The sequence below is a fragment of the Atractosteus spatula genome, chromosome 16 (assembly GCF_055471065.1).
Source record: "Atractosteus spatula isolate fAtrSpa1 chromosome 16, fAtrSpa1.hap1, whole genome shotgun sequence".
In the NCBI taxonomy this organism is placed as follows: domain Eukaryota; kingdom Metazoa; phylum Chordata; class Actinopteri; order Semionotiformes; family Lepisosteidae; genus Atractosteus; species Atractosteus spatula.
Genome location: NC_142721.1, coordinates 13,713,183 through 13,727,027, shown reverse-complemented (window position 1 = coordinate 13,727,027; position 13,845 = coordinate 13,713,183). Strand labels below are relative to the sequence as shown.

The 13,845-nt window shown below is 46.9% G+C and overlaps 1 protein-coding gene across 2 annotated transcripts; it reads left to right on the top strand.

The window, feature by feature from the left end:
• Positions 1-2,468: 2,468 nt before the first annotated feature.
• On the top strand, positions 2,469-10,636 carry LOC148819617 (hatching enzyme 1.2-like). 2 transcript variants are annotated; one of them, XM_088934895.1, is made up of 10 exons: positions 2,469-2,579; positions 3,111-3,156; positions 3,913-3,954; positions 4,771-4,839; positions 5,139-5,291; positions 6,604-6,721; positions 7,744-7,922; positions 8,409-8,490; positions 9,391-9,515; positions 10,058-10,636. In XM_088934895.1, the coding sequence occupies exons 1-10, from the start codon at positions 2,511-2,513 to the stop codon at positions 10,135-10,137; spliced, it is 963 nt and encodes a 320-aa protein (XP_088791021.1). In that variant the 5' UTR covers positions 2,469-2,510; the 3' UTR covers positions 10,138-10,636. The 2 variants fall into 2 exon arrangements, with proteins under 2 accessions (XP_088791021.1, XP_088791020.1); XM_088934894.1 differs by having other exon boundaries at positions 3,910-3,954.
• The last annotated feature ends 3,209 nt before the right edge of the window (positions 10,637-13,845 follow it).

Genomic DNA, 13,845 nt, shown 5'->3' with positions numbered 1-13,845 from the left:
CGACTTAAATATTTGCGCCCCTTTCTCATGGAGCTGAGCGCTCGACCCCTCTGTCGCGGGGCTGCAGAAAGTGGACACGACGCCCAGCGGAACACCCAGCCCCGGCGCACGGGGGACTCGAACCCGCACCCCGCCGCTGCGGACAGACACCTCACTGTCCGCCGCTGCGGAAAGCTGTCTTTGGCTTCTCCCACGGAAGTACAAAACACACGAGAGTCACATACAATCACATTGAAATCACGGCAACAGTAGGCGATGCATAAATAACTGGATAACTAGAGGTGGGGCTACATTGACAGACCTTCAGTGGGTCGTTTTGGTGCAGAGGGGACAAAGGACGTCTTATAAATGTTTTTATTTGAATTGGGGTCCCTATGCCGTCTCCCTGATGGGAACATTATGATCTGAGAATGGAGCAGGTGTGTGGAGGCAGCTGTGATGTTCCTCGCCATTCTGAGAACTGTATCGCCGTATAAATCACAGAGTTGGGGCTGCTGTTCCCCAATTATGTTTCCAGCCATTTTCACAATTCCGGGCAGTTTGGTTTTGCTTTTCGACCCCAGATTTAAATACCATAAGGTCACGTTAAATGCCGGTAGCGTAAACACCGTTCTGGCGGAGGCGGATCTGATGCACCGCCGATCAAGGTGCATCGCTGCCTAATCAAAGACCGAATTCACCCCTGGCGCAAAGCTGTTAACGTTGTGCAACAGCACCTTCCTCTTTCTGCGGGGCAAATCTGAGAGGCAGGACGCAAGGCGAACCGACAGGGCTGCAGTCCGACGGTTGCGAAAACGGACGCGTTTCCTGACCGTTTCTCAACTCCCGGCGATGTGAAAAAAAAACAACGACTATGACCCCAAGCACAGATCTCATGCTCAACCTTAAATACCCAAACAAAAAAGTCCATCGTAAAAATACCAGCAACAGGGGATACTATATCAGCGTTGATAAAAACAAATCAGCACATTCGACTATATACAACGAATGTAACGCAAGGAGAAATGAATGTAGTGGAGGGGGGATCCAGCAGGTGGCGCAGTCTACTCGGGACCAGAATATTCCAACCAAGGTTACCGTATGGTGACTGTGTACACTATGCTGTAGGAGGTATAAGATAAGATAAGAACATCTTCTTGCTGGGTATCGCCCTCTTGCTGGGATTATAAACCCAGGAATGCAAAGATCCCAGGGCACTTTTCGACAGAAACTCCGGATCTCAACGATCTGAAGTTTACTTTGAATGTAATCGGTATAAAGCAACTAACTGGTCTGTCTTCAGGCGGGGACAGCACTTCAGTAATGGGTGAAGTGGGTCCCCTCCTGCAGGCAAAGTGCTTTTGAGAGCCTTTGAGATGAAAGCAAAAGGCAAAAGGCACTGGAGCGAAGGAAATGGATTGTTAATTTGCCGGCATGACCAGAGAAGCTCCTGTCACCCAGAGTTCATAATCTGGCAGACAGGACAAGCGGGAGGCCTGTGTCAGAAGAGCAGACAGCGCAAACTGGAGTCAGTTGTAACCTGCAGCATTCAGATCCTTTTTTTAAGATCAGTATGGAAAATTGCATCTTTTGAGGTTTTCGTTGATTGCCCAACACTTTTGTTGTGCATTTCATTCTACAAGCTCTTAAAGCATATTGTGGTTTGTGCGCACGTGTGCTTTCTTATTTGTTGTGATGCAAAAAAAAACCCGTTTAAGTCTTGGTCATTTTCTGTTCTTGGTTCCCTTTTTTGTTTTTCAGGAAGATGCATTATGTCTCTGTGTCCAGCCAATGTGTTAGAAATGTACTCCCCTCCACACAACCTTTGCTCAGCTGTGCTTGACAGTCTAGCTACTGTACTCTACTCCATATCTCTGGGGCACCGTCCTAAAACACAACGGGGACTCCTCTTTGACTCTTTGCTTCCCACATAACCATGAAGGTAATTCATAAACAACTAGAGACGAGCTTGCAGAAAATACTCTGTTGCTTTTGGCCAACTTCTCAAAAACTAATGCCCAAGGATCTGCTATTATACTGTAGAATACTGCATAGGAGTGCCCTGCAGTACCACTAGTAACAAAATATAAAAATACATTACATATTCTTTAACCAAGGCACTGATTTCCTTAGACTTTTATTGGCACAGAAAAATCTTTACCGAACGAAATATATATTTTCTATTTTTGCTTGGGGAAAAAAAAACTAGCATAATATACAAATGCATGAATCTACGCAAACTTAGACATTAATATCTTATATGCTCCTCGGGTTTTAACATTTTAATCATTAGGGATTCATACACGAAAATGCACAGAACCGCTCAAGTATGCAAATCACAGAAACATCAGGTTGAGGAAACACTTTTTTTTCCAGATATATATGGCATTTCTGTTAAAACCGTTGGGGCTTTCACCACACGCTTGTGCAACGGCGCCCTGAACTTCTGCTCTCGCAGCGTGGAGTGGGGATATATATAGATGGGCGCGAGGGCGCGAGGGCATCAGGTTGAGCCTGTGGGGTCTGTCACCATGACCTCTGTTCTCGCGAGCATCCTCTTTGTCGCCTGGCTCCGTGCGCTTCACTGCTACCCTGTAGAGGTAAGGGGAAACATGTTCGTCTGTCTGAAGTTACGCGGTGACTGGCGGCCCGTCCAGGGTGTATCCTGCCTTGCGCCCCTTGCTTGCCGGGATAGGCTCCGGCGTATCCAGCGATCCAGCGGTTAAAGCTGTTTTAAAACGAATGGAGGGCTGGGAGTACTACAGTACGTCTCGAACTCTGTGTAATCAGAATTAAGACAAACTAGTTGTTTCTTCTGGAGAGCTCAGCGATCGATTTAAATGATTTTCTTATTTTCTGTCACAGCGATCAAGGTAAAATGTCTCTTTTTTTAAAAAAAAAATACGTTAGTCATCGTTCTTTAATAATGTAAATTAAATAAATTTATTGATTTCTGATTCATGTAATAAACTTAATCTAAAGACTTAAACATCTGACTGGTTGACACTTTTAACTGAGGTCCTGCCCGTTAAGTCAAGATATGAGAGGGACAGAGTGTTACACGCAAGGAATCCAGCAGTGTTTTGTCAGTTTTAATATAAATGTGAAGCCGTTCTTTTCTTCACCTGCAGTTTTCATTGGACCTGAAGATCAATAATGAAGAAAGCGGCTACACAGGTATAGTTCTGTATGAAACACATAGCAAGGCTGAAGATAGACCTACTGGGACAGGATATTTAAACAGTAAACATCCCGCTGAGAATAGCACAATACGTTTTGATTCATTACGCATCCACATCAATGGAAACAAAATCACACGCCTTTGAAGCTAAATATGACTTCGTTTTTCTACGACACTGAGAATATACCACCCTTTGCTATATGAAGAGAAAATATGACGATCGTTATTATATTTTTTTCGAAACAGCGCCATGAACCGTCAGTAGGTGGCAGTGTAAGATAAGTTTCACGTCTTGTAACTTTTAACAACATCCTCTGATGTAAATTCTACGCTTAAAATTTACAGCCTAGTATTTTCTCTTTCAAAAAGCTGCCACACACTGTGTCGAAGATAACACATAACACATCTAACACGTCAACATAACACCTCAGTCTTTTTTTATGGGTAGCCTCTTCTAGTTCAGCGTTTCCCATTTTGTATTCGTAATTTCTGTTTTTACTAAACTGCATGAAATATTTTTTACCTTTATTGCTGAAATTATTATTTTTTTTACTGCTGCTTCCACGGTGTTTGCCTGTCATTCTGTCTAGGGATCACCTGACTATAGTTGACTAACTATTCCGACGTCTAGATCACCAGCACAAATTAGCGCCGTCTTCTTCGGGAAAAGACGACCCCACAAACACAGAGAAAGTGAGCTGCGCATTAACTCGTGATCTAATTATTCTTTAAATATTCATCCGCACCAGCAGGTGACGACACAAGTCTGGAGAAAGAGCAGAAGAACGCTTTAGGTAAGCATTTTTATTGAACTGTCGTGTTTTGGCTACGACAAATCACCCCTGGTTCCTGGTTCTTGTCAAACAATTGTATTTACAATTAATGAATTGGATTCTAATAAATAATAAATAAACAATCCTTACATTTATATATTGCTTTTCTGGACACTCCCCTCAAAGCGCTTTACAGGTATTGGGGATCCCCTCCACCACCACCAGTGTGCAGCCCCACCTGGATGATGCTCCAGTCCTCTCACACACACCAGCTCTCAGTGGGGAGGAGAGCAGAGTGATGAAGCCAGTTCAGAGATGGGGATTATTAGGAGGCCATGACTGGTAAAGGCCAGGGGGAAATTTAGCCAGGACACCGGGGTTACACCCCTACTCTTTTTGAGAAACTCCCTGAGATTTTTAATGACCACAGATAGTCAGGACCTCGGTCCTACATCTCATCTCAAGGATCGCGCCTGTTTACAGTATAGTGTCCCCGTCACTATGCTGCGGCATTAGGACCCACACAGACCATGGGGTGAGCGCCCCCTACTGGCCCCACTAACACCACTTCCAGCAGCAACCTTGGCTTTCGCAGGAGGTCTCCTATCCAGGTACTGATCAGGCTCACAGCTGCTGAGCTCCAGTGGGGCTGCCAGCTAGGAGTTGCAGGGGGATATGGCTAATAGCTAAATTTTATTGGATTGTATTTTGAGCCCTCTGGACATTGCGCTATTTTGCATTAAAAATGAAATACTGGTTGTCTCCATGTACAGTGTGCCGCCACAGAGCAGGAAAGAGTATTTTCACGGTGTTGATTCACTTATTTTATTTCCACAGACAGCAGCACAGTACGCGGTGAGGCGCCCGCAGTCTGGGATCTGATTGAGAAAGCCAACAGGAATCTAGGTAAGATATAGGACATGTCACGTGTAGCGTAATTTTGCGAGATTCTACAACCGAGTTGCTTTAGCGAGAAGCGAGGAGCCCCTGAAATTAATACATCAAGATCTTGATAACGCCTCGGAACCAGTTTTAAGACGCCCCATTTCGGTATTTTAGTCGCTCTGCAATGGGTGCTTGACAGTCCCCATTGCTGGGTTTGCTGTGCATCTGAAGATCAAAGCAAAACATAGACTGACGTTTTTCTGTTCGTTGTGGGGGTATGCGCTATTACACTTTCTCTTTTTCTTCTGCTTTTTATTCAGAACAGATCCCCGGCGGCCCTCTGATTAAGTACGGCGACATCGCCGTGAGCGACGAGCTGGGGAACGCCGACCCCTGCACGTCCCGCGGCTGCCTGTGGCGCAGGTCCAAGACCGGGGTCGTGACCGTTCCGTACGTCATCTCCAGAGACTTCTGTAAGAGACCATTTCAGTGACGTCTGCAGAGTGACGATTAGCGTTGGAAAGTTTACGCTGCGCTGTTCGCGACGCGCCTGGTGTGTTTAAGATGCGCTCGCGTGAATGCCCTGGGTTGGCAACGGTACCCATTAATCCGTGAAGTGTTTCTTATCCGCCGCTTCCCTTCCAGTGAGAAAGATATTCGACACCCGAGGATGTCGGGTGTCGTATCCGATTCAGTATCCCCTGGAAATCTGTATCCCCCCTCCGTAACGAGCACACACTCCACAAAACTTTCCAGGATGCTTCGTGATATATAGGCAGCACCTGCGTCCGTATTCGTGCCTTTGCTTATCGTGATACGAATGAAAAAAGAAGCCCGATGTCTGTTTTTTGTAGCGGGTTTTCGGTGCCTTTAAAGGGTTTGCTTGGGATTCATGTAAAAAACAAATACACTGTCACCATGTAAGTGAAAGCTTAAGTTATCTTTACGCAAGACAAGGGGACCCGAAAGAGCACACAGTGTCTGCGTGCGTCTTCTGTCCCTATGTGTCACACATCAATCATTTGGACATGGGAAAAGTCCGTGGGATAAGGGCGCTTGTGGATTTCGGAAGGGGATACAGATTTCCAGGGGAATTGGATACGATGGCCGCCACCAACAAGTCATAGGAAACAAAACGATAAATAATTAAGATAAAAATATTTTTTGCTATAATACATCCAATTGACCGTGCGTTCCCGTAGTGCCTTGTCAGTTTGTTTTTTTTTAGCGGTTTTTATTTTCTTAAACTCAACACTAAAACTTACATATTATGGAAGCCGGTTTCCGCCAGGGAGTAAAAAAAATATGGTATCTCAGAATTGCGACTTAGTATCTCAGAATTGCGACTTAGCAACTCAGAATTCCGACTTTATATCTCACATTTGCGACTTCGAAATAGCCCATATTTCATTGTCTGTCCCTTTGTTGTTTGTAACGGATTCGGGTTCTAGGGCTTGTGCCCTCGCCGCTCCCACCCTAGTTCGTGCCTCTGCATTGGCTCGAACCCAGGTCTACGCAATTCTGAGATACTAAGTCGCAATTCTGAGATACCATAGCGCGTTTTTTTTTTACTCCCTGGCGGAGACGGGCTTCCATAGGGGATGAGTTCTGCTTCAGACCAGATTAATCATTGCAAGTAGAATTCCAAAACCTTTCAGAACTAACAGAATCTGAGCTTGCTGTTCACACATACGGCGCGCCAAGCGACAGCAGCGAGCCAAAATGCTGGGGGATTGTGAATATAATTCATTCTCATTCTTTACTCCATGTGTTTGCTTTTGGTAGCGTCCAGAGAGCGGGGGGTCATCGAGAGTGCCCTGGGATCCATCCAGACCTACACCTGCGTCCAGTTCACGCCTCGCCAAAACCAGCGAGACTACATCTCCATCGAGTCTCGCGCTGGGTATTGCAGCCCGACTTTCTCGGCCTTTGAATCAAAAATAAATACAAAGTCTGCTTCCCCTTGCCCTTGCCCCCACACTGCTTTCACGGCCGTGGTAGCGAGAGGCGCACAGAGGCGAGCTTCGAAAACCGGCCAAGCTCTGCTCGCCTCCGCACGGCGGTGCCTCTCAAGACTGGTCTCCGCTGCGCGCATCGCTTCTGCAGTCATGTGTACGCCTTTGATCTCTGCTCCTTTGTTCCAGGAGCAAGTAACAGGGTTATTCCTGTGCTGAAAAGACAAGAAAGGAAACACAACGTTTCGGCTGTGGAGCCTTCTTCTCACACCCGAAGAAGGCTCCACAGCTGAAACGTCGCGTTTCCTTTCTTCTCTTTTCAGCAGGGAATAAACCTCGACTTGTTCCTTTGTAGCCTACGCATGCTGACGCAGCGCCCTTACTTAAACTACTGCTTTTTGTGAGTTTTGCATGTTGTTACTATTAAGCTAAAGGTACACTCCGGGACCAGCGAAGAGCAAAAATATACTGTGATGAGCAATTAGAGAGCTTCTGGAAAAGGGTAAGTTTTGCACATCTAGGTTATTACCAATCCTGCTCTGTAATCGTTCTTTTTGTTGTCCGGTTCCTGGCAGGTTATGCGCACAGCACACGTGTAGCTAACAGCTCAGTTCCGAGGCGCTCGCTTGCATTTTTATGGGGGTCAGCGGTTTGGACGGCCTCAGGACCGAGTTCCTCACAGCTCCTGAGCCTGTCAGGGGTCTGTCTATCCTGCCCACTGCAGCGCGTGAGAGTACCCTCAGGGATTCAGGAGCTTGGCACAGTTGTGCTGCGGGGTGGATCAGTCCGACACCGGCCGCAAGGACACGCACACCTCCATGACAGGCTGTGACGCCCCTCCTGCTGCGCATCTCCGCCCGCAGTCTGCCTTGGGTGGCTTGCTCTCGCCTCCGCGCTTCTCCGAGCCCCGAGTCGGGGCCCCCGGCAGCCCCCTGCTGTTGTTTCACACGCCCCGCTCCGCGTCTTTCAGGTGCTTCTCGTTCGTGGGCCGGCGAGGGGGCAGACAGGTGGTGTCCCTGCAGAGGGGGGGCTGCGTGTACCTGGGGACGGCGCAGCACGAGATCATCCACGCGCTGGGCTTCAACCACGAGCAGACGCGCAGCGACCGCGACGAGCACGTCACCATCCTGCTGGAGAACGTCGTCAGAGGTGCGGGGAGCCCTCAGATCGAAACCGCTCCCTGGGTGAAGAGTGGAGCCGGCAGAGGCTGTTAAACCGCTCTGCTCAAGTTACGAACTATTTGATTTAGGATGTGACAAGCCCAGCTGGACTGAAAGTCTGGAATCCGCCCCCCTAGGACCAGATTCAGTAACGCCTGATCGTAACGTGGTTTAGCCATAGTTAAAATCACACACCTCCCGAGTCCATTTCTGTCCTTAGCAGTAACTGTGAGCCAACCAGCCCCATTTCTGCTTGATTATTCCATCCAACCTCAGTATAATTAAGGTGCTAGTTGTACCTAAGGAGCTGCATTGAAATGCGTTAGAAAGTCCCATGATTTCCTCTGAAATGAAGATGAACTTTGAAATATGGAATCCAGATGTCCACGTGCCTAACAATTTCAACCTTCCTTCAAAAGCAGCTTAAAAATATTTTAAAGCCTGCACAATAATTCAAAATGATTTCCCTTTCTAGGTATGGAGTACAATTTCAGAAAGATTAACACCAATAACCTTGGGACTCCGTATGACTACAACTCTGTCATGCACTATGGAAGGTCAGTGATGTAAAGGTCTCCAGTACCTTGCAACACATACGTGCCACTTTGCCACCTGGCACAGCACTGCGGAATAGGCCCAAGCCGTGGAAACATGCAAGCATGTCAGCATTGTGCTCTGTATCTGCTGAGCAACGCGCTTGTTAACCAGACATGAAAACTGTGCAGAACTGGGCCCCCTGTATAGTACATCACCCTTGTGGGTTGCATGCTTATTTTTTAAAGACGAGGCTGGGATACACAAAGAGAACATTTCCGCTTAGCGGACTCTACATGGAAGTCCATTTAACAGCGAGGCAGGAGACATCAAACTGTGGTGGGAGTCTGGAATAAGCTGCCTGGCCACTAAACAGCCACATGAGATCCTGGGATTGATTCACTGCTAACTACCGAATGGGCTAGATAGGCCCAGCGGCCTGTTCTCATTTGTATCCTTTCTCAGGGTCATATATTTTCACACAAGTGGTGCCAGAGCAGGAAACGTCAAATATTGCAACCATTAGCACTTGTTGTGTTTTTAATATCTCTCAGTACCGATTGATAAAGGTTTGATTGGATAGTTTTAAAGCCTGCCTTTAAAATAGGAATGAGGGGCATTAGTGGTAGACAAGTATGCAATTTAGGAAAGACAATTCAAGTTAAAGTGTCTTGTCGTGCAGTTTTTTTTGGACATATATATGTATGAATTAGTGCTTTACCACCTTCAGTTCTGCCGCATGACAAAGCTGATTGGTGTCTACAGAGGAGATGGTGGGCTGCCCAGGAAACCAAATTTATGAATCAATCTACCAGTGGCAGTGAATGCAGACTAATGTTCTCTCCTGCAGACTCTCTGCAAGTGCTGCTTCTAAATGCTTGAGCTGCACTGCACATCTCCACTCACAGTGCATCGTTTTCCAGGTATGCCTTCTCCAGAAACAGAGAACCCACCATTGTACCCAAACCCGATCCAAATGTGGCCATTGGGCGTGCCACACAGATGGACCAGTTGGATGTTGAGAGGATCAACAGGCTTTATCGATGCTGTAAGTATGTCCCTTTCAACAGAGGACTGTTGCTCCATTCTCGTAGTTTCTTACCACATCTTCCAGCCAGCTTGTGAACCTCCTGCTTTCTTAATCTAGCCTAAGCATTTACAGTAATCAACTGGGCACATGTAGTGTCTCTCTTCAAGTCTTAGGGACTTTTTTACATGTGTAGTGCTTTGAATCCCACTTTCCTCTATGAAATAATTAAGTGCAAAACCTTTGAATTAATCTAAAAATATATCGTACCAGCCAAATGATTTGGAATTGCAATTAAGACATTCAGCTGAAACAGAAATAGAGATGCCCTGGTTCTTGGTGCAGAGATGATTGTAGTTCCTGTCTGGAACAGTATTTTAACCCAAGGGACTGATGGGACAGGAGAGGAATGACATCTGAGCACATATTTTTCCAGAAACAGCACTTCTGCTTTGCTGCAGAAGATTGCTAACCGGAACATCAGCCCTTCTGTTGCCACTTGGATACTCTGGCGAATAAGCACATAACAGTTCTTTTCTAATCTTTGTTTCTGATTGAATTAGCCAATACTACTGATCCAAGAGGCAAGGACGTGAGCATCATCACAGTCATGACACCTGAGATCTCAATGGAGGATTTTTAATGCAACGCATATATTTCACTATTGCTACACTGACCAGCTCAAAGAATGCTTTCTCTATTTGTTCTGTAAACTGATGTGATGCAAGATGCTTCAGTGTGCATTTTCATTGAGTACGCTTTTGAATACCCTGTTTATACTGTAACGCATATGGCCGACAGGCACTGTGTAAGAGCCGGCTTACCAGAGCGGTGACGTCGCCGCCCTTCCCTGTAATAGCAGGAGAGATCTCTCTTTAGCTCACCGGGCTGGGTCCCTGTTGAGTGGCGCGGGAGTCCCGGGTTCGAGCCCCCGACGGTGCGGGGCCGACCTAATGCGGCAAGGGCGCCCGCCTGAGCCCCATTGCGTTACAATACTATGAATGAAAACCTGCATCTATTTTTTAAATAGCTTTACTGTGTCTTAAATTGATCAATGAACTGGAAAAGCCTGCTGATTCAGGCATCAGATGGCATCTGTGTATAACTCTGTGCATAATCAATAAACTGGTGCATCTGAGTAACTGAGCTCGCTCTTTGATTCTTTTCTCTCAAGCGTGTTGGGGCGTGTCTGTGGAAGCTGTGTGCACTCAGACACGGACGAAGGATTTCTTTATTTTTTGGCGGGTGGGAGAGGGACAGATTGCAGGTGCTGGCTCCCTTGAGCTACTTGATGGGCAGGCATGAGAGCACAGGCTCCTGCCTGGCGCTTGTTGGTGGAAAGATGAGGCTTTAAAAGGTTTCTGAGTCGGTGCAAACCGTGAGTGAGTGAAAACAGAACGAATGAAGAGAAGCGTGCAGGGGCCTCATTTTTACTTCACAGCCCTTCTGATCAAGTAGACATTAACGTCATGAATATTTACACAGTGTTCCCCCATGCTTACACCTCGCCTGAGCACTGCAGTGGCTTTATTCTCTCCTGTACCCTGTGGGCTACTCTCACAGTGTCTCCCTGCTCTGCACTGTGCTGCCACAGTGCGGCTCGGAGAGGGTTTCCTCGCCAGTCATCCGAGCTGTTCTGCAGTCCAGCGGTTTCCTTCACTGGAAAGGACATTCCCTGTGACAGATCAGCCCAACACAGCGCCCGCAATTTACTCAGGAAGTCAGCATCGTCTTGACAGTGCGGGTAATTGGTTTGCTCCAGGCAGTCACTTGAAACAGTTGTAGATGGGGTAAGTCTTGAGCTCTCTGCCTCCTAGCCGGTTGACAAGTGCTTGATTGCTTGACAGTTTACGCCCAGCCTCCTCTTTTCTGCACGATAATCTGATAATTGCCGCGGCGCCTCTCTGTTGTGCCTCTTTATTTTCTTCCTCTGTCACACAGTGGTCCCCCTTCACCATAAACCCACCCGGCCCCAGGAGCATATCGCCGGTATATCAGAGCTGCCACAGTAGAAAACCTCTGTGGATTCGAATAATAATAATAATAATAATTGCTTACACTTATATGGCAGTTTTCTGGACACTCCACTCAAAGTGCTTTACAGGTAATGGGGATCCCCTCCACCAACACCAGTGTGCAGCCCCACCTGGATGATGTGACAGCAGCCATAGTGCGCCAGTATGTTCACCACACATCAGCTCTCAGTGGGGAGGAGAGCAGAGTGATGAAGCAAGTTCAGAGATGGGGATTATTAGGAGGCCATGATTGGTAAAGGCCAGGGGGAAATTTGCCCAGGATGCCGGGGTTACACCCCCTACTCTTTTCAAGAAACACCCTGGGATTTTTAAAGACCACAGAGAGTCAGGACCTCGATTTTACGTCTCATCCGAAGGACGGCGCCTGTTTACAGTATAGTGTCCCCGTCACTATACTGGGGAATTAGGACCCACATGGACCACAGGGTGAGCGCCCCCTGCTGGCCCCACTAACACCTCTTCCAACAGCAGCCTTAGTTTTTCCCAGGAGGTCTCCCATCCAGGTACTGACCAGGCTCACACCTGCTGAGCTTCAGTGGGCTGCCAGTTGTGAGTTGCAGGGTGATAATACTGCCTGCCGTGAACACAGCCGCCGCCCAGAAAGGGCAGGGGATGGGGAGCGATGGGAGAGGTCTGAGTGCCGATTCCTCTGCTTTCAGCGCCGATCAAAGAAAACACAACATAAAGGCAAGGGCAGGGAAACAAGGGCTGGGTGCCTGTTATCCACACCTGGGGTTTTTGAAGCCTATGTTACCAACGAAAGGTCACCATGTAAACATAATGGAAATGCAAATAACAGGAAGTCAAATAGGAAACCTATTTACATTTCTTCTAGCTAGATTGTGTTGAAACTGTGAACACTTTGTATTTTTAGGCAAGCAAACTGTTGACAAAACACGAATAATACTCCACACCAGAATTTAGTTTTACGGACAAGCTCCTTTTATTTAGGATTTTCACATCTGGATGCGCTAGTTTTGCTGGTGGGTCAATGCTGGTGAGAGTGACAGCCCGTTTTGGTGTGATGTACGAGTCAGAGCTCTCTGAAACCCCTTATCTATGACCTTCTCAACCTTTGCTGCCCGTCTGTGATGACAAATCTCACCAGCGGAGAGGAAATACTGCCCACCCTGGCCTTTTGTTATTGCTGCACACAGGAATGGAGAAACCCTCTACCCTAGAGTAGCAGGCACACTGGAAAAAAAACAGCTCGACAATTAGAGGCCCTGTCAAAATTAACATTGCTCTTAAAGGGGTTGTGCTGATGTTTTCATAAAAGGTGACCTACGTTCAAGACAGTCAACGGGCTGTGACAATTTAACGGTGCAGAAAGAAAAATCGCCAGCAGAAGCTGAAGCTGTGATGAGAGAAAGGATAAACACAGAATGAATCCCTGGAACAAAAAAAAAAAAACTCTCTCAAAGCGAAATTAATAAAACGCTACGAGCTTCTCACACAGGAGTCTCCACTGATTTCTCTTCACCCATCAGGATTGGACTTCCCGTTGCCATGGCAACACATTCTGTTGCCATGGAACTCAAGATAGCGAAGAGCTGTGACCTCTGACACCTCCAAACAATTCTGAGAACTCCATGCTATCTGGGGTGGACAACGGTATTCACCACAGGTCTAATAAATGTACATATTTTCAGTTATTATGCTGTGCATTATTAGTCTATGGGACTGCATGGGTCAAAAGTTGCTTAATAATGACACACTTAGCGTGCACTGAGAATATAAGCAAAAGCTGAGGTCAGAGTAAAAGGTGATCAATCCAATCAGTTTGAATTTTACAGATATCCACTGTGGCAAGAGCACCACTGAAAAGGGAAATTGCATTGCAATAGTGTATATTTGCATGATATATGTAGAATAATGTACTCAACAATGGTAAAAAAATAAGTGAGAAGATACAATAAGCTTATATTGGGACTAGGTGGCTCAGGTGCTTTCATTGAAAGGCAGTGTTTAATTTCAATGCCCAGTGAGGAAGGAATGTAACCTGCCCTTGATTAACCTGCTGGGACCTGAACGGACTGTATAACTGCATGTGAGTGCGCCCTATCGCGGATTTTCCTCACATGTACACTTATCCTGCAGCATGCTGCTTCTGCTGTACGGGCCTGACATGAGCCCCTTTGTAAGAGGATCTGATGTCTTCATGTTGCCTTGACCTTTGTTAAAGAGCTCCTCAGGTGGGTTAGCTCAGACAATGGCCTGCCCTGCCAGCCCCCAGGAGAGAACTAACGGGCTGTAATTCTGACGGCACAGTCGTGGAATCGATAGAAAGCGAAAGGCAGGAGTGGGAGAGGAAA